Raw genomic sequence first — 21716 nt, forward strand, 5'->3', positions numbered from 1 at the left:
ACAAACAACCAATGCTGGAGAGGGTATGGAGAAAAGAGAACCCTCATGCACTGGTGGTGGGAATATACATTGATACAGCCACTATGGAGAACAGTATGGAGGTTCCTTAAAAAACTAAAAATAGAATTTCCATATGACCCAGCGATCCCACTACTGGGCATATACCCAGAGAAAACCGTAATTTAAAAAGGCACATGCACCCCAATATTCACTGCAGCACTATTTACAATAGCCAGGTAATGGAAGAAACCTAAATGCCCATTGACAGACGAATGGATAAAGAAGATGTGGTATATATATACAATGGAATATTAGCCATAAAATGGAAGGAAATTGGGTCATTTGTAAAGGCGTGGATGGATCTAGAGACTGTCACACAGAGTGAAGTAAGTCAGAAAGAGAAAAACAAATATCGTGTATTAATGCATATATGTGGAACCTAGAAAAATGGTACAGATGAACTGGTTTGCAGGGCAGAAATTGAGACACAGATATAGAGAACAAACGTATGGACACCAAGGGGGGAAAGCGGTGGAGGGTGGTGGTGGTGGTGTGATGAATTGGGAGATAGGGATTGACATGTGAACACCGATGTGTATAAAATTGATGACTAATAAGAACCTGCTGTGTAGAAAAATAAATTCAAAAATGAAAAAATGAAAAAAAAATGAAAAAAAAATAAAAATAAAAAGTAAAAATAAATAATTTGAAAAAGAATGAAATCCTGCCATTTGGAACAATCTGGATGGACCTTGAATGTATTATGCTAAGTGAAATAAATCAGATGGAGAAAGACAAATACCTTATGATTTCACTCATGTGTGGAATCTAAAACAAAAAAACCCCTCAGAGATACAGAGAACAATTTAGTAGTTACTAGAGGGGAAGGGATGGGGGGGTGTGTGAAGGGGGTCAACTGTTGGTCGTGATCACTCTGTACTGTGTACAGATGTTGAATGATAATGCTGCACACCTGAGACTTATATAATAATAATAAAAAGTTAAAAAAAAAAAAAAAAAAAGGATAGCTACCTATATGGCTCTGAGTCTCACCCAAGCACCAGGAGAGTAAGGAGCTGCCTTTTCCCAGCCCAAGGTTCCTGGTCTGGAGGCTGTCTTCTCCCCAGTGATCCTGACAAGAATAGACAATGCAGGGTAGTGTGAGCATGTATTCCATGAAGACAAAATCAGCAGAAAAAGCAACAGTTTAGCAGCCACAGTACATTTCTATGACTGAAGCTCAAGTTAACACACAAAAGCATAAGCCACGTGCTTCACATTTATACTGTAAGTCTTTGGTTCGTAATGCTCTCCCAATCTCCTCCCTAGAACTTTCTCCCAAGCTGGAGCTAATTAGAGTGGATGTCTTTATGCCTCTAATTATGGTTTACGTTATTTGCATGTGTTTTTTTCTCAATAGAGGGCCATTACTGTAAGAAGCCCTAGGGGGTGGTATCCTATGCCTGGGGCTCTAGGAATGGAGAATGCCTTGTGTTATTATGTGGACCAAGATCTTTAACTTCTTTTAGGTCAGATCCTGTCCATGTTCTTGACAGCCTTTCTCTCGTGGCCTCTTGAGCATAAAGAATATGATTCATATACTGTGTATATGAAAACACAGTAGTTAAAGCAGTGTAGTTCTTTTTTAAAAAAATAATTTATGTATTTATTTTTGGCTGCATTGGGTCTTCATTGCTGCACGCAGGCTTTCTCTAGTTGCACCGAGTGGGGGCTACTCCTCATTGCGGGGCGTGGGCTTCTCATTGCAGTGTCTTCTCTTGTTGCAGAGCATGGGCTCTTGGCACGAGGGCTTTAGTCGTTGTGGCACTCGGGCTCAGTAGTTGTGGCTCGCAGGCTCTATAGCGCAGCCTCAGTGTTGTGGCACATGGGCTTAGTTGTTCTGCAGCATGTGGGATCTTCCTGGACCAGGGCTCGAACCCGTGTACCCTGCATTGGCAGGCAGATTCTTAACCACTGCGCCACCAGGGAGGTCCCAAAGCAAAGTCATTCTGCCATTACCTCCTTGTTTTGAGTGTACCTCAGGGACTAAGGCTCAGGATGTGGCATTAAGTTAATATTATTGTTATACATTTTATTGCTTTTTTAAATATGTTGTTTGAAATTTCTTTTAGGGTTTTATAAGAGCTATTGGCATAAGGAGTTCATATTTTTATTTTGTGCACATTTATGTTTTGTAAGAGTAATTTAAATTTATAAATTAGTTTCGAAAAGTTTTCTTCTAGAGGGGTGTTTTATCAGAACATTATTCAAGTTGAGAAATGTTGGACCAGGGCCTCTGAGTGCAGGTTGCACAGTATTGGCTTGGAGGATCGGCCCTGGGGAAGCAAACTCTCCTCTCTCTGGTAGACTGTTGCAGGCATTATGCTAAGTGAAATAAGCCAGTCACAAAAGGACAGTATTGTGTGATTGCACTTAGATGAGGTTCCTAGGATAGAGACAATTGTGAATTGGGTTCTGCAGTTATACCCTCTGCATTCAGTGAGGGCTTGGAACCTACTAGAGCCCAAAGGTCACCTTAGAAATCACTTAATTCAAATGAGGTTCAAATTTGATTTGGCATAATAATTTTTATTTGACTCTCAACATTTGTATTGCTAAGGCCATCCTTTTAAGACCAATTTCCCAATCTTTATAATAGGATAATTTGGTGGTGATGATGATCGTAATAATGATAATAATGTCAACAGCTACCATATAGTGAGTGTCTTCTGCATGCCAGGCATGTCATGTATGGAATTATTGGTTTCACAGCACTCTTGGAAGTAGGCAGTACCATCCCCATTTTACAGATGAAAACCGAGGCTCAGAGAAGTGAATTTACTTACCTTAAGCCACACAGTTAGTAAATAGAGAAGCTAGATTTTGTTTGTAAATCCAGTCTTTCTGCCCCCATCCCTTCCTGCCAATGTACATTTCACTGTTTTTATTGTCTATATTTCAAAACTAAATGTACGTTTTTTAAAAGATGGGGCTGTATGCTAGGGACTGCTATTTGAGAATGGCACCTCTCTTTAGAGTTCTTTGTTTAAAAATGATGATTTCAGGGACTTCCTTGGTGGCCCAGTGGTTAAGAATCCGCCTGCCAACGCAGGGGACGCGGGTTCAAGCCCTGGTCTGGGAAGATCCCACATGCTGCAGAGCAACTAAGCCCGTGTGCCACAGCTACTGAGCCCGCGCTCTAGAGTCTGCGAGCCACAACTACTGAGCCCGCGTGCCACAACTACTGAAACCCGCACACCTAGAGCCTGTGCTCCACAACAAGAGAAGCCACTGCAATGAGAGGCCCACGCACCGTAAGGAAGAGTGGCCCCAGCTCGCTGCAACTAGAGAAAGCCTGCACACAGCAACAAAGACCCAAAGCAGCCAAAAATAAAATAAATAAAATAAATAAATTAAAAATAAAAGTGATGAATTCAGACTAGACGCCAGCTCCCTTTTCTTGTTTTCTGGTTGCCTTCTTATCCTGTGGTTTGAAAAAGTAGTGCCAAAACAGTTCAGTATCGAAGGTAGTACGTACATGTTTATTAATATTACCAATGTCACCACTTAATTTGATTCAGAGAAATGGCCTTTGACATTTTTTTCAGATTGGATACTGGCTCTTAATCAATGCAGCTTATTGAGAATTTGCAGATTTATGTCTCGAATGTCTTTTCCCAGCCCCACTGCCTTGCTCAATGAGCAGGGATAACTCACTGCTGCAGGCCAGCTTCAATATTATGGTTTCAGTGTCAGTCATTCAGAGCCAGCTATGTTCTGATTTCAGAATGATGGTTGTCTGTCCTGGTGTAAGGTGATCCACTCCAGCATCATGAGACTGTAGGATCAGGGAGCAGAAGGTTACACTAATATGCCATCGTCATGGAGTTTTCCTGGTTCCACTAGGGCTGAGGTTTAAAATATGTGAACTTCAAATCATGTAGATAAAAAAATGTGAAAAAAGGTGTGCATATGTAAATACAAACACACATATTTTATATGTCATACGTTTTTTTTTCTACAGTAGATGTGAGAAATGATTATTTTTCTTTAAGACAGAGATTTAGAAGTGATTTAAGTTCTTTAGGACTGTGGATAGTCACAAGAATAACAAAACACTCGTATGTTTCCCTTAATTTATTGGAAGTAATCATAACGTGAATCACTGTCAGAACTGAAGGAGCAGTGTATCACAGATTCAGAAACATCAGTTTAGCTACTTAAGAAATGAATTTATGATTAGTAAAGGCCAAGTTCCAATCTGAGCATTGTTTTTGAGTCTAGTTAAGATGTGCCAGGTAGGGGGTTGGTAACCTCCGGGAGAATAGTGGGCGGCAGTGATGCTGAAGTGATAAAAACCTGTGATCCTGAGCCCACATCATGACCCTCTGAGGAGAACCCATATTCTTATCCTCATCATTTTGATCTTTGGATTTTCCAGTCCTTTTCCTGTGTGGGTCTTGAATAAATCTGATTATTTTCATGGTGGCCCCTTCATTCTCTTCCATTACTTTAAAGTGTTGGCCATGGCGTCTGTGCTTCCTTTTCATACCTGTTCCTTGTGGCTGAGACACACACACCAGCTCCGGTCTTCATCTCATTGCTGTTAACCTGGCCCAGCTCCCAATACTGATGGCCAAGTTTAGCAATTTACGTTTTAAAAGACCGGTTCTGGTGGTGGTGGTGGTGGGTATGTGTGTAGGTGGGGGTAATACAAAAGAATTGTATAGATTCCCTTTTCTGTAAGAAAATTTTCTAGAAAACTATATTTTGATAGAATTATTAAAACTTAATAAACAAAAATGCATCTCACCTGTTGTAGACATTCTTGGTGCAGTATTTCTCCTAAAAGGACTAAAATTAGTCCTTTAGGGACGAAAATTAGTGAGCAAACTGACTTTATTCTTTCACTAGCATGTATACACACTGGAGGTCCCCTGATAAGGCCTTGAAGGATGCTATAAATGCTTCAGGTGCAAGGTTACCAAGTGCATTGTGGGGAAGAGTTTCAGAGCTGTAGGTACTTTTTTCCTGCAGATTGAAAATTTCAGATGCTGTAATTGTCCACTTACGATGTCATTTTGGAACATACAGGAGGACTCCTGAAAGCTTAAACTTACACATTATCTTGGATAGCTTATTGTTTTTCTGGGTTTTGGAAACATGTGATGAAGAAAGGGCTCAAATGGCCTTCTTTTGAAACACTGGGTCTGCTTTGCTAAATGTCACGTTCAACGAAATGGATGTTTACATGGGTCAGTGTCCGCAAAATGTTTGGGAAGGCCAGAATGGAAGGCTGCCTAATTCAGTGTATAATTTTGTGGGTAAAGATAACATGGCAGAGAGTACATCCTGGCGTTTGAAAAGAAGGGTCGTTTCGCCAGAAAGATGTTTCCTTTAAGTATAGGTTGCAAACGCTTGGGCAGAATCCGGCTTGGAGACATATTTTGCTTGGCTTTCACGTGTTGGAAAAAAAAAAAAAAAAAAAGAGCTCAACCACCTAAGCCAGAGACGGTGTTCTCTGGTTGTCCACACTACCCGCTACTTGCTACTGACTCCGATATTCACCTCACTTCCCGGGGTCCTGAGACGCTGGTTCTGTGTCACTTGCTAAAGGAAAGCTCTTTGTAGTCAGTCTCTGATTTACCCTTTAAGTTGCGGTCAGACTGGGAAGAGGATCCTCCCTTCCGCTTCCTGTTCCCTGCTCCTCTTGGCTCCAGTTCAGGCAAAAGCAGACTCTTTGAGGAACTGGGGAATGGAGGGAGGAGGGGCGGAAGGCCTGTCCCGGCTTCTCCAGCTGTGCTCCTCATGTGTTCGAGGGGATGCGGGGAACCCAGGGAAGGTTCCTCACTTCTGTGCCGAGGCCAGGAAAGGAGACATAGACAACCCCTGTTACCTTGCCATCCTGTCTGCTTACCTCTTGCCCCTGTATTTTTTTTTTTTTTTGACACTTTCAGGAGGCCAGTTTATCCATACTCATTCATTCCACAGGTAGTTTTGAATTCCACTGAGTGGGGGAACACTATATCGGGCTAGCAGAGGGCAGATACCCAGGTACCCAGATCTACCACCCCTGCATGCTTTAGTTTTACTAGTGTGGTTTTAGTTCCCATGTGAGACATTCAGGTCTCATCTGTAGCCTTATGCTCTCAGAATTTTTATTCCTGTCTCTTGGAGGTTAGATCTGGTATTCTCTCTCTTTTTTTTTTAATTGGAACATAGGCGATTTACAGTGTTGTGTTAGTTTCAGACATACAGAAGAGTGAATCAGTTATACGTATACATATATCCCCTTTCCTTTAGGTCTGTGTTCTCTTGAATGCACAATAGTTAACATGTTCTTCTGGATCTCAAGTAGATCATTTTCAGAGACATGCTTTTCCTTTGAATGATCAGGATAATTTCCAACTTTTTTTTTTTTTTCCAATAGGCTCTATGGTTTACTCTACGTTTTGCTTCCTTTATTCATCTTTGAATAGGGTGATATTCATTTTGTCCAGACTCCTTTGCCAATAAGCAGAATGTGGGGCTTCACTCCGATGATTCTGTTCTCTGTTCCCTGGGAGATTCCCTTTCTCAAATTTCCAAGCCGAAAGGCAGGCCGTGGCAGCTCCCAGCCTGGTCTCTGCTTACGGGGAAGAGCTTCTCCTACGCTGTCAGCCCTCTACCTGCTTCCCTGCCGCTCCGAACTAGGGGCCATCAACTCAGGGGCCTGAAGAAGTTAGGCAGATGAAACAAAATTATTGAAGTCCCTGGTTTTAGACAGTATGCACTGTATAATAGTTGTGGAAGGCATTTAAATGGAATATTTCTGAAGTGCTTTGCCCTTTTAAACAGAAGTAACTTTTTTGACCCAGTACATACAAACAATACACAAGATTATCTTATTTTATTTTATTTTAGTTTGTATTTACTTCATATTTTAAAATTTAATTTTATTTCACATTTTGGTTTTCTTTTTTACTCACAGCTTTACTGAAGGATAATTGGCATAGGAGGAATGGCACGTGTTAAGGTGTGCAGTCTGATAAGTTTTGACAGGTAGACATCTGTGAAACCATCACCACAATCAAGATAGTGAGCATGTCCATCACTCTTCCCTTTCACCCCCCAATCTCCAGGCAACCTGTTTGTGTCACTATAGATGAGTTTGCATTTTCTAGAATTTTGTATAAATGAAATCATGCACCAGGTACTCTATTTTTTTTTTCTGGCTTTTTAAACTCAATATAATTATTTAGATATTCATTTTATTTTACGTATCAACATACACTTCATTCCTCTTTGTTGCTGAGTAGTAGTCCATTATATGGATAGACTGTAATTTGCTAATTCATTCACCTGTTGATGGACATTTGGGTTGTTTCCGGTTTTTTTTTTTTTAGGTTTATTTTAAATTTTTATTTATTTATGTATGTATCTATCTGTTAATTTTTTATCGAAGTACAATTGACCTACAACACTATGTTAGTTCCAGGTATACAACATGGTGATTTGATATTTCTGTACTTTTCAAAATAATCACCATAACTCTAGTTACCATCTGTCACCATACAAAGTTATTACAATATTGTTGACTATATTCCCCATGGTGTACATTTCAAATCCTCATGACTCATTTATTTTGTAACTGGAAGTTTGTACATCTTAATCTCCCTCACCTATTTCACTCACCTGCCCCCACCCCCTCCTCTCTGGCAGCCACTTGTTTATTCTCTGTATCTATGAGTCTGATTCTGTGTTGTTATGTTTGCTCATTTGTTTTGTTTTATAGATTCCACATATAAGTGAAATCGTGCTCTTTCTCTGTCTGACTTTTTCACTTAGCATAACATCTCCAGGTCCACCCATGTTGTCACAGGTGGCAAGATTTTATTCTTTTCTTGTGGCTGCATAATATTTCATTTTATCTATCTATCTATCTAATTATGTCTTCTTTATCCATTCATCTATTGATGGACACTTGGGTTGCTTCTATATCTTGGCTATTGTAAATAATGCTGCAACAGACGTAGGAAGGCATATATATTTTTGAATTAATGTTTTTGTTTTCTTTGGAAAAATACCCAGAAGTGGAATTACTGGGTCACATGATATTGACATTTTAAATTTTTTGAGGAACCTCCATATTGTTTTCCATAGTGGCTGTACAGATTTATATTCCCACCAACACTGCAAGAGAATTACCTTTCCTCCACACCCTTGCCAACACTTATTTCTTGTCTTTTTGACATAACAGTGATTCTGACAGGTGTGAAGTGATATCTCATTGTGATTTTGATTTGCATTTCTCTGATGATTAGTGATGTTAAGCCTCTTTTCATGTGCCTGTTGGTCATCTGTATGTCTTGTTTGGAAAAATGTCTATTCAAGTCCCATTCTTAAATTGGGTTTTTTGTTTTTTTTGATGTTGAGTTGTATATGTTTTCTTTGTCTATTTTAAATATCAACTCCTTATCAGATATATTGTTTGCCAATTTCTTCTTCTGTTCAGTAGGCTGCATTTTTGTTCTGTTGATAGTTTCCTTTGCTGTGCAAAAGCTTTTTAGTTTGAGGTAGTACCATTTTGTTGATCTTTGCTTTTTGTTTCTCTTGCCTGAGAAGACATATCCAAAAAAATATTGCTAGGACCAATGTCAAAGAGCATACTACCTATATTTTCTTCTAGGAGTTTTATGTATTGAGTTTATTTTTGTATATGGCGTGAGAGAGTAGTCCAGTTTCTTTTACATGTAGATGTCCAGTTTTCCCAGTACCACTTACTGAAGAGACTGTCTTTTCTCCATTGAATATTCTTGCCTCCTTTTTCATAGATTAATTGACTATATAAGTATGGGTTTATTTCTGGGCTCTCTATTCTGTTTCATTTATCTGTGTGTCTGTTTTTGTGCCAGTACTATGCTGTTTTGATTAGTGGAGTTTTGTGGTATAATTTGAAATCAGGGATTGTGATACTTCTGGCTTTGTTATTTTTTCTCAAGATTGTTTTGTCTATTCAGGGTCATTTGTGTTTCTATACAAATTTTAAATTATTTGTTTCAGGTCTGTGAAAAATGCCATTGGTATTTTGATAGGGATTGCATTGACTCTGTAGATTGCCCTGGGTAATATGGTCATTTTAACAATATTACTGCTTCCAATCCATGAGCATGTATATCTTTCCCTTTGTTTGTGCTGTCTTCAGTTTCCTTCATCAGTTCTTATAGTTTTCTGAGTACAGTTCTTTTTCCTCCTTGGTTAGATTTATTCCTAGATATTTTATTCTTTTTGATGTAATTGTAAATCAGATTCTTTTAGTTTCTCTTTCTGGTAGTTTATTGTTAGTGTATAAAAACACAACAGATTTCTATATTTTACTTTAGTATCCTACAATTTTACTGAATCCATTTATTAGTTCTAATAGTTTTTTTTTTTTTTTTTGGTTCTAATAGTTTTTTGGTGGCATCTTTGGGATTTTCCATATACAGTGCCACGTCATATGCAAATTGCAACAGTTTTACTACTTTCTTTGCATATTGGATTTCTTTTATTTCTTTTTCTTGTCTACTGGCTGTACACATGATCATTTTAAACCAGATGTCCAATATTTTACATCTTTTGTATTCTTTTTTGAAGATAAATCTAGAACTGACATTGCTTATTCTAGGAATCTGAGCAAAATGACCAATTTATGGTAAAGTAAGTCAACAAGCATAAAATCTCCTCGGATTACTCTTCAAAAAAATGCCCTTATCATTTACAGCCTAGGTTATTATAGGTATGTCCCACTATCTGTGGTATAGTGGCCGTGATCATCTTACTCTGTTTTATGAGTTCTTGTCAATAAAAAAGTTGCAGAATAGAAAATTGTAAATCAAACAGGAGTGGATTATTAATATTTTTGTAGTTTACAAGTAAAGAAACTTTCAAAGTTTTTTCCCTGAAAAAAATTAAAGCTTAAGTTTAAATTAATTTTTAAATATTGAATTATATTTCTGGGTAACTATTATTATTGCATCTTAACTTCTCATGAATATTCCATTAGTAATGAAGTTTGATACTATAATTCTTGACCCAGAGATTTCTATGCCTCTCTGCCTCTCACCTATTCTATCAAATAATCAATGAATGTTTTATAGACAAATATTATTTCAGCTAAAGGAATTCTTTTCCTGAATCCACCTGTCATATAAACAATTTCTCCCCATCATCTTGGTTTTAATGGAAGTATGACATTTATGTACTTTATGTCTGTCTGCACCATCTTAGTTATATATACTGAAAAACATATGTGTAACTTTTGCTGAAACATCCTATGAGTTTTACTCTACCACTTTTTTTTTTTTTTTTTTTCTGGTACGCGGGCCTCTCACTGTTGTGGCCTCTCCCGTTGCGGAGCACAGGCTCCGGACGCTCAGGCCCAGCGGCCATGGCTCACGGGCCCAGCCGCTTCGCGGCATGTGGGATCTTCCCGGACCGGGGCACGAACCCGTGTCCCCTGCATCGGCAGGCGGACTGTCAACCACTGCACCACCAGGGAAGCCCTACTTTACCACTTTTTTGAGTCATAAAAAAGTACCAAAAGATTTTAAGCTTTGGTTATTATGAACTACATGTATTATGAACTACACATGATTTTTGTTTTGTAATGAACTAAAAGTCCGTTAACTCCAACAGATTTGGACCAGGTTTTAGAAAATAAAAGCATTTATCCATGGTGATGCAGTGTATCATGTAGCAGTGTAGCAGTGTTTATGCTTTTGATCATTCCTTAGAGAAGTGTTGCCTTGGTAGACAACCATCTGGCTTCAGAGAAAATTGTACCCCAGATACATGCTTAAAACAGCAGTTTAAAATGTAACTGGCTGACAGTCTTGGTTTTGGTTGGGGTCACTTTTTTATTCACGGTATTCTGGGAACACAGGGGATGATGTCAGTTTGTACCCTTAAGACTCTTATGATGGCCAAACGTAGTATTTTCCTCTGTCGTCAACACTTGAGAAAAATTTGCCAAATAGAGACTTATGAATAGAATGGGAAAGAGTATTAGTAATTGTTTCTTTTAAGAGATAAAAATTCAGTTTTTCAATGTTATTTTTAAGAAGACCTTAGGTGTTGAAATTTAAAATAAAATTGTTTTTACCAAATATAACTAGATTTTAAATTCCCGTATTCTGCCTTAACAATCTTTAAATTAATTTCTTTCTTTCTTGAGTATGTCTTGCCCTAGGACATTGTGGCAACCCATATTACAGTCCTTTAGGTACCTGGGTTAACTCATCTGTGTTTCCCCAGTATTGGCACATGTGAGTGGCTCAGTAAATCGTTTTTGACATGAACCAGTGACCTTTGGAACTTATATAAGATTAAAAGCTAATTGAGAAATTGCATGTAATACTCAAATAAGATGATGATGGTGATTGTCTGGTTTGTACCAATGTTTCAAACTGTCTTAGTTGGCATTAGTCTATCTTCTAGTTATTGGCAGAGTATGGGGCAAAGAGATGACTCCAGGGTTCTATAGTATGTAAGTAGATTCAGTTGTTCCTTTGGACGGTGGATTACTGGTGCTGTTACTGATTACAAGTTATCTTTGTGATTCCAATTAGCTGATTTACCATTGAAGATTTTTCGATAGAGGAGTGCTGTCTTGCATAATCAGTTGGGCAAAGGATCTATGTGACATAAGTCATCTTAGAAAAAAATGTCCTTGTGTCTGTTTCAAAATGGAGGATGGTGAAGAAACCAGATGTAATGCTTTTTCAGAAAAGAAGACATAGTGAACAGTTGAGTTTGATGATATATTTTTTCATAGGGTATATCATATTCTGGGAAGATTTTATTTCCGGTCCCCAGAGGGACCAATTTAAGGAATCTGATGCATTAAGCACTTTGAAAACACTATTTGTATCAACAATAAAAATCAAACAGCCTGATTAAAAAATTAAAAAGGAAAAGATTTTATAAATTAGTGATAAACACCACTAATCATTAGGGAAATGTAAATCAAAACCACAATGAGATAACACCCCATACCCACTAGGATGGCTACTATCAAAAAAATTTAAAAAAACAAGCGTTGATGAGGATGTAGAGAAATTGGAACCCCTGTGCATTGGTTGTGGGAATGTAAAATGGTACAACTGCTATGAAAACTAGTATGGCCATTCCTTAAAAAATTAAACATAGTATTACAGTGTGATCAGCAATTCCACTTCTGGGTGTATATATATATATACACACCTAAAATAAATGAAAGCAGTGACTCAAACAGGTATTTGTACACCCATGGTCATAGGAGCATTATTCAGAATAGCCAAAAGACAGAAATAATCCAAGTGCCCGAGAGCCTGAATAGATAAACAAAGTATGGTTTATAAATACAGAGGGATAGTATTCAGCTTTAAGGAGGGAAATTTTAACACATGTTATAACACGGATGACCCAGGCATTATGCTAAGTGAAATAAGCCAGTCACAAAAGGACAGTATTGTGTGATTGTGCTTAGATGAGGTTCCTAGGATAGAGACAAATTCATGGAGACGGAAGTAGAATAGTGATTGCCAGGCCCTGGGGGAGGGGAAGAATGGGGAGTTACTGTTGAACAGGTACAGAGTTTCTGTTGGGGAAGATGAAAAAGTGCTGGCATTGTATGGTGGTGATGGTCGTACTACCATGTCAATGTGCTTAATGCCACAGAACTGTAGTTAAAAATGATTAAAATGGTGAAACAACTAAAATTCTGTATATGGCATTTTCATTCAGCCCATAATCATAACCTAGGTGCTAAACTAGGTACATGAGTTATCTGTGAATTATCAGCCTCTTCCCACAACATGCAATATATATATCGTATCATGGTAACAAAAGAATAATACTTGAATGAAGGTAAGCTGCCTAAATTAATAAATAATAAATGTAGTGAAATGGCCCTGCCAAGGGTCTTTACTACTAGGTCAAGTTCTAGATTTGCCAAGTAGTGTGTATAGCAGTTGTACTACCACTTTCTCATTTATTATAGAAATATAAGCATATTTATAGTAAGGTTAAATTACGTGGTACTTCTGAATGTTTCCTGCTGTTGCAAACTTCAGAGAAGAAGCCTGGAAGAGCTCAGGATGGTTCTAAGAATAGAAGCTGTAGGCGATACAACACCCTGATTGTCAAAAGTACAGCTTGGCCTTTTAATTGTCCTTGTCAACAATTTTATAAAATTCTACAACATGGAAGTCAATAATATTAATATCCAAATGACATGTTATAATTTCTCCTTTTCATAAAAAGAAATGGATAAGAGTTGAAGTGGAGACAAGTTTATGGAAATATTTTAAGTCCTGCTGAGAAATGGTAGGGCAGTGATAAAAATGAAGGTCAGAAAACAACTTGGGAAATGGCTACCTCAATCTTTGAGAATTTGCTTTGGCACACAAAAAAATAATGTTGATTCCTGTAGGTGGTTATGCTTTGCATGATGTTTAAGCTAATGCGGAAAATGAAAAAAACTTTTAAGACATATTTATTTACATATTTTCCCATGTTTCACTACATATCTAATAAACATCTACCAGTACAATACCTTTATTACCATGGTAACATGAACTCTTGTCAAAAGGAAAGGAAATTTATGTTCAGTACCAAGGAAAGGAAATGTTCTGTGTGTTTATTACAGTCATGCATTTACAAAAGATCTACATAAAAACAGAAACATGTTTAGTACTGCTAACTTCTTACTCTAAAATCAATCTAGAGTAGGAAAAATAGATGGAAAGAGCTGGCCCAGGGTAGTCCTCTGTTAGAACTAGAACGATGATTAGAGCTTAGTTTTTAGGACTCCCTTTTTATATAGCATGATTGGTCCCCCCTAACAGCCTCAAGGCATCAGAAAATTGGAAGCTTGTTAGTGATTCATTTAAATCACTGTGTCTAGATGCTTTTTTTTTTTTTTTAGCGGTACACGGGCCTCTCACTGTTGTGGCCTCTCCCGTTGCAGAGCACAGGCTCCGGACGCGCAGGCTCAGCGGCCATGGCTCACGGGCCCAGCCGCTCCGCGGCATGTGGGATCTTCCCAGACCGGGGCACGAACCCGCGTCCCCTGCATCGGCAGGCGGACTCTCAACCACTGCGCCACCAGGGAAGCCCTGTCTGTATGCTTTTTACAAAAATCAATATTAAGAACATTTATTAAGCATCCACATTTATAACTATATATTAGGTATTATGGTTAGGAATAGAATACTCGATACTTTCTGAATTTTGTGCTTTTGAATGATTTAGAGTTTGCTGGAGGAAACAGTATAGAGATAGAGATACACACCCTCCATAAAAAAGAATACTCCCCCAAACAAAGAAACAAAAAGATGCTTAGGTACTTTTTCAAACTTTTAAGTTTAATAATGTATGCATGTGTCCCCAAATAATAAAATGAGCATAATTTGCTCAATTTAATGCATATTTGTCATATGCTATGTTCTGTGGTAGACACAAATATGGATAACAGAGTCCCCATCTTTGAGTATGTGGTTTTGAGTGTGGTTGGAAGGGCTAATGGGACAGATGTACTCAGGGCTCTTCTACAAGGTAAATTGCTCGTGTTCCTAAGAGGTATAGCAGTGAGTGCTGCCTTGACCATGTGCCTGATTCTTGCCCTTGAACCCTGGTTTTAGGACTCAAAGAATATCCTTGCCTTTTCAGCCACCTCAGATTCTATTAGGAAGTGATTGCTAGGAGGTATATAATGTGATAAGAAAAAGAAGGAAAAGGGTAACATAGGGTTTAAAATAAGGGAAAATCTACCAAGCTGGGGAGACCAGGGAGGGAGGAGTTGTGTAAGATGGGTCTTGAGGGGGTGAGGGTTAGGGTTAACCTCCAGAATTTGGGGAAGGAAGTCAGAGGCAGGTAAGGTTGGGTCACAGTCGTGGAGTAGGGAGTAGCCTGACATGACTGGAGCCTGCAGGGACTGTGAAGAGACAAACTGGGAAGGTAAGGTTGATTGACAGAAGCACGTTTGTCTGACATGGTTTTTTTTTTTTCCGGTATACGGGCCTCTCACTGTTGTGGTCTCTCCCGTTGCGGAGCACAGGCTCCGGGCGCGCAGGCCCAGCGGCCATGGCTCACGGGCCCAGCCGCTCCGCGGCATGTGGGATCTTCCCGGACCGGGGCACGAACCCGTGTCCCCTGCATCGGCAGGCGGACTCTCAACCACTGCGCCACCAGGGAAGCCCCTGTCTGACATGTTTTGAAGTAGCTTTCAGAAAGATGTCTGCTTTTAGTTTTTGCAAAAGCGGTTTTTCCTAGGCTCGTCAGCTCTGATTATACCAATAATTCAGGCAAGAGAGAACCAGGGAGGATGTCTGAAATTTTCCCAAACACTTCATGCTTTTGTTAGAGTGATTTGCTCGTTCTTCTTCTGTTGACTTTATTCAGTTCTCTTTATGTTCTGCTTGCTCCCTTAACTACTTTTTCCACGTGGGTGAGAAAGCTCTGAGGATTTACTCTTTCTCCATTTACACCAATTTCCTACGGTACCAAACTCTTTGTAACCCCATCACTAAGAGCCTTGCCAAAATGGACTTTCCCGAACCATCTGTGGGGTTCTTGACTCTTCTTTCTCTTTTAGCGTTGGTATTTCTCCAGAGGAATATCAGCCAGTGATCTGATTGTGTGTGACGCTCATGCTGACTAATCATAGTTGCTAGGCATATTCTAACACATTGTTAGCTTGTGGTTAATTGTGAAGTTTTTCTAGCTAACGTGTCAAATGCATTTGGCTACTAAACAAGAGAACATTTCAGAAACTTAATTTATCTGCAGAAATATTTGAGGCTAATTAAAATCATGTCCTTAATGCTTCTACATTATATAATTGTTATGAACATGCTTTTGATTGATGAAACAAAGGTGTACGACTTTACTATTACTTCCGCTCATATGTATTTATAAGCAGATTTGATTTCAAAAGGAACTGGTAAAGGCCAGCTTTGATGTTTCTTTTGCTTTTCATTAGCTTTTATTCAGATAGAAAATGTTAAAAGGGCTGTAAATTGCCTATCCAAAGTGTTGCCTTTCCTACTTTATCTTATCAGCCATCAGAATAGGCCACTGAACTTGGTGTTGGTCAGGTTGAATTACTTTGTAGGAAGAAAATCTTGCCATAGGTTTTGAGTAAGCGATAAAAACTACACTTCTGCTTTTTGAATGTGTTGCACTTTTAGGCATATGCCAGCTTAATGGTCTGCCTTTCTGTATCATTTTCTCCTGGAATGACAGCTTAACAGTTTTCCTGGTTGGATTGTGTTAAAATCTTTAGAGGCTACATTCACTAAAACATGTGTCCCATGTTTGGGCAGCCAAAATCTGTGCAATCGTTTTGATGGAGTTTAACTTAGCAACTCTGCTATTACCACAGATATCTTATTGCTAAAGCCCCATTAAAATGTCCTTAATTTGGAGTCTGTTATTTCCTATTTACATTGTTCTGGGATGCGCTGAAGTACACTTTTGCACTATGTTAAAAATGGATTTTGCACAGTGTTTTTTAATAATATCTAAGGGAAAAGAATCTGAAAAAGAATTTATATATATATATACACACACACACTCACACACATACATATATATAACTGAATATATGTATATATAACTGAACCACTCTGCTGTACACCTGAAACTAACACAACGTTGTATATCAACTATACTTCAATTAAAAAAAAGGACTTTGCTAAGAAAGTAGTAGCTTCAGGACATTAAAGAAGGGCGTGTTTAATATAGTTAAATTATTTTAATAGATTTTTATCTAGTTAACTTTTCTTGAGTGGCTACCATGGTCTGAGCATTGGGCTAGGTATCCCTCATAGATAACTTGACGTTATGGCCATTAGTAATGATGTCTGGGCAGAAGATGGACTAAGGGGAAAAGTCATGAAGTGGCCAGAGCAGGAACAAGGTATCTTAAAAGTTTCCATCAGAACGGGGGTGTCGCAATCTGTTGGTTGTTGGCAATGTCATCGTGTGTTCAGCATTAAGATTTGATGCCTCCTCTTGAATCAGGTGTTGCTGATGCCCTTGGGGAGGGGATGACAGAAAGAGTGAGAAAGTGAGACTCTGGGAGAAATCCAGGGCAGACCAGTGCTCACCAACTTAACAGCCGTAGGCTGTTTCACTCCTTGCCTTTCAGAATTGTTTTTTAAGTTTTCTTGACAAATTTCTCAAGGCCTTGTAGGGAACAAAGCTGTTTTGTTTCATGGTAGGGGACACAGAGATGGGTCCTCATCTTGAACTGGTTCAGCTTTCCCTGGTGCCATTAGCTGCTCTAACTCACCGCTACTCCCTCTGGGTAAGTCCAGAATCCTGGAGCAGATCTTAGTGGCAAGAAGTTGAAGAGGCAGACCCTGGAAAATCCAGCCTTATGTGATCTTTCCTGGCTGTGATAGGTTTAGCTTTCATATTGAAAAGTTGTTTAAACTCTTAAAATGTTTTTTCAAGTGGTGAATTACATTTATCTCAGAAGAAAACTTGAAACTTGATATATCACTTTTTTTCTAAAGAAAAGGAATTTTAAACCCTTATTAGCGTTTATATCTATAGTGATTTATTTTTAAAAGGTTAATGGCTATCTCCATTGAAAGACACCATATTTTTACTCTCTAAGTAGGTCAAAATGCTAAATTTGGCTAGAAAAATTTCCCGGCAGTTGGATGTCATTGTGCCTAAATGTATGAAAATGAAATGCCTGTTAAAGTTGACAAAAGACGTAGATTAATCAGAATGTCTAGTTGAATCACAAAGCATGGAAAGGGTAACACTCTCTTCAACTGTGTATATTTGCAATGATCTCATTATCATAATATTAACAAAGTGTGAACAATTTCCAAAATAGAAAAGAAGCTATCTTCAGAAATTTTAGTAAACTGAAATTGTGAATGATAAAAAGCACATACCAAGTTGAATTTGTATTATACCTTACAAAATCATGGGATTCTATTATAGCCTCAGCCTTTCATGATGTATGCTAATTCTTTGAAACTGTCAGTGTTATGTCTATAGGCATTTTTCAGAATTTTGCTGTAATTTTATTTTATATATTTTAATACTTTTCAGGTACTAGATGATTTTAAGAAGCAGAAATGAAATTTAGGTGCTTTCACAATTCAATGAAGTAAAGTAAAATACTCAGAGCCTAACACACAGCAGCTCCTGTGACATGCAGTTGTTTATGATTTTGATCATTATTTCTGTCTCCTCTTGTGTTGCTGTCCCCTCTCTCTCTCTCACTGGTTTGCTTGCTTTGACAGTTTCTAGAGCCTCATAGCATTATTACTTCTCATCTTGTGTCTGCCCTTCAGCTCTTGGTATTTTAGAAATTTCCAGAATTCCTTCCAGAACTGTCAGCATACAGTTCCTGATCCAAGAACTCGCATGTTTACCTAACACACTTGCAGAGCTGTTGAAGAACTTGCCCTTCTTTGATACCAATAGCTGATTTCCCATTTTGTCTGGGGTCCAACAGCTTGAAGGTCAAGAGATGAGCTGGATATGATCTCGACATACAGCTGTCATTACAGAGCCTGGCATGGGGGGGTGGCTGATTCCCTATGTTTTCACTGTGCCTCTTTGCTGCTGGGGTTTGGGACCTCAGGGGTCCCTTGTATCTGAAGCTAGTCCTAAGATACCATAAAAAAATTACGTTTTTTGAGATTATGACTGCAATGTCACATGTATTTGTTACCTTCAGCATTAATTTAAAAGGGCTTTCCCTTTATTTTTATTTATTTTAGACTTACTGAGAATATTTTCAATAATATAAAAATACTTTTCATTTAAAGTAAAACAAAACCAAAAGTTCTTTCCCTACAATTCCTTCACTGTCAATCTTCAGGAGAAACAAGTTTTAATAGTTTGGAATGAATCCTTCCAGATTATTTACACATGTTGGCTCAATATATATAGCTATGTTTACTGGTGTCTGTTTTTCACAAAAATGAGATCATATTATTCTGCAATTTGCTTATTTTACTAATTAACTTGTCATGGGCACTGTTCCATGGCCTCGGTCTTTTTCATGGCTGTATAATACTCTGCTGTATTGATGTATCTTGGTTTGTTTAGCTTTTCTCCTGCTGACAGATTTTATCTGCTTACACATCATGTTGCATGGACTCCAGGGGTTGGTAGCTTTTGTCCTGGGTACATCTGTGCTTAGTTTCCCCACTACATTCTGCAGGCTAGAGGAAGCCTAGAACATTTGCCTTGGTTGCTTATTGGATTGTCATTTGATCTTGGATTGGCCTCAGTTCAGATAAAAAGCACCAACTCTGTTGTGTGGGGTTTGAGGGGAACAGCAGCATTTTTATAGCTGTTTCTCATTTCTTCCTTCTAGCTGGGTTGTACCGTCTAGCTGGGATGGATTTTGGCTATATCATTCCTAGATGCTCTTATGTTGGCAGAGTTCTGGGATTCAGAGCTATAAGAAAGTTCTGATTGTCAAATCTGTTTCTTTAATCGGCAATCCTTAAAGTCAGGACATCTTTTTAGGGAATACTTTGAGAATACATTTGTTTTTTTCATGATTGTAGAATGTTTTTGTCTCTTTATATTTCTAACCAGGTGCACTGAAATTTAATTTGTGACTTTCACATTGGCATAATTAACCACAGTCATAAATTCAAATACCAACATAATCCAAGGTTAATATTTCATTGGCGGGGATGGCATTCATTAAGGTGTTCATAAAATTTCATATTCTTAAGTCACTATTTACTTAGTAGATATGGTAACTTATTTTTGTCATGGCTACTGGCCATATCTTGGAGTTTAACATCTGATGGCTGAAGCTACTACACACTTTTGAAATTCTAAACCCTAATTGCCTAGAATGAAAGCAATATTTTAATTTATATACAGGCATACCTTAGAAATATTGAGGGTTCGGTTCCAGACCTCCAAAATAAAGTGAATATTGCAATAAAGTGAGTCACACAAATTTTTTGGCTTCCGAGTGAATATGAAAGTTATGCTTATACTATACTGTGGTCTGTGTAATAGCATTATGTCTAAAAAAATGTACATATCTTAATTTTAAAAATACTTTATTGCTAAAAACAATGCTAACCATCATCTTACAATGCAGGGTTCAGTTTGTAAAAACTGCAGTTATGTGCAAAGCACAGTAAAGTGAAGGGCAAAAAAACCAGGTCTGCCTGTAAGTTTTCTGTTTGGAAGATTTTTATTTCATGTTCCTAAAAGAGTAATGTAGAATTTAAGGAAGGTGATACAAAATTATTAGAAATGTAGAGGAGAAATTACGACTTCTCCTTTGTAATAATATGGTAACTGGGTAACATATTTTAAGCAGGAACTTGCTGTTGGTTTTAATATTTTTTACCTTCCTCCACACTGGCATCCTGCTATGATATCACAGCTATACTTTTTGATTTATTATTGTACAGAGTGTGTCATGCACAGTGGGAACAACCACACCAAGCCAGTGTCGAGAATACATCCTTATTTTCTGTGACATTTTCTAGTTTAAAATGGAGTTGTAGTCGTTAACCATATTTTAATACACTTGAACGAAGAGAGTTGTAACCCTTTTACTTTCCTGGTGATTTCTTCATGCTCAGTTTCCTTGAATGTCTAGTGGCTTGAGCTTTTCCTTTGCTACAGTTTTTACACTCTATTTTTGTGTTTTCCTTTTCCACGCAAAAAATGTCCTAAGACTATTTATCTATATGCAAATATACTCCCAAAGGAACAAAAAGGCACTTTCATTCTTAGAGCTATATGAGGAAAAAAATGATTTTCAGATACAAAAATGTGAAATACATTCAGTTTATAACACAAAAATATAATAGAAGGCATTTTTAATGACATACATAGAATTACAAATCTCATTTTTCTTTTGCACTAGGATTAGCTACTGAAAACTTTTTTAACAGTGCAAAAATCAAAGAACAGTCCAGCTGAAAGAGAGTTACAACTTATTTGGCATAAAATTGAATTGCTAATTTTTAATTACTTATTGGATTTAAATAATTTATTTTTATTACTTAATCAAAACTACCATCATATACTTGAAAATATGTATTCTCCTCAACATCAGACTTTCCTTTTCTCTTTCAGTCTGTGATCAAAACAGGGCGGCTGCTAGTTAGTCACGAGGCTCCCTTGACGGGCGGCTTTGCCTCTGAGATCAGCTCGACGGTTCAGGTAGAGTAACTTTTTGGCACTGATGTGAGCGTTTGTGCATTTGCATGTGTCTATGCGTTTGTGCATCTGCATGTGTCTATTCCAAGAACAAAATTACTTATCACAATATATAAAAGCATGCACTGTTTAGAAAAGTACATTTTCCCGTCTGGCTCCAATTCACTGTCCTTTAGATAATGGTCTAATTACATCTTCTAGAAAAGAAATCTTAAAAGCTGAAAATTCCTTAATAGGAAGAAGGAAGTTTGAAATAATCTTAGTAAACTAATGTCAGTTATGTTTGCTAGGATAAGAGGAAAAGAAAACTCTTAAATTTGAATGGGATATTTCTCTTTTAATAAAACTTATCATGATGAATCTTATCATGAAACGTTTGATTTATAAAATTGATTTTAACAGCCTTCACCTTAGAAAAAATGAATCTGTCAAAAGTCAATAATTTAAATTCAGTAACAGATTTCACAATCAATAATTTAATTCATTAATCTGATTAATCATGTGCTATTGGCAACACTTTAGGAATGGTTTAAAAT

At 37.8% G+C, this 21716-nt stretch overlaps 1 protein-coding gene across 5 annotated transcripts in view; it reads left to right on the forward strand.

The window, feature by feature from the left end:
- Positions 1-21716, forward strand: part of BCKDHB (branched chain keto acid dehydrogenase E1 subunit beta) — a 285277-nt gene that overhangs the window by 154958 nt on the left and 108603 nt on the right. For 4 of the 5 annotated variants that reach the window (XM_029223429.1, XM_029223430.1, XM_029223432.1 and 1 more), the window contains exon 9: positions 21097-21183. The exons of the other annotated variant lie outside the window; for it this stretch is intronic. In XM_029223429.1, coding sequence (XP_029079262.1) covers positions 21097-21183 — 87 coding nt within the window. The remainder of the gene's footprint in view (positions 1-21096; positions 21184-21716) is intronic. 5 annotated transcript variants of the gene reach the window in all.

This window comes from Monodon monoceros, unplaced genomic scaffold (genome assembly GCF_005190385.1).
Source record: "Monodon monoceros isolate NGI ecotype Baffin Bay Population unplaced genomic scaffold, NGI_Narwhal_1 Super_Scaffold_15, whole genome shotgun sequence".
NCBI classification, from domain to species: Eukaryota; Metazoa; Chordata; class Mammalia; order Artiodactyla; family Monodontidae; genus Monodon; species Monodon monoceros.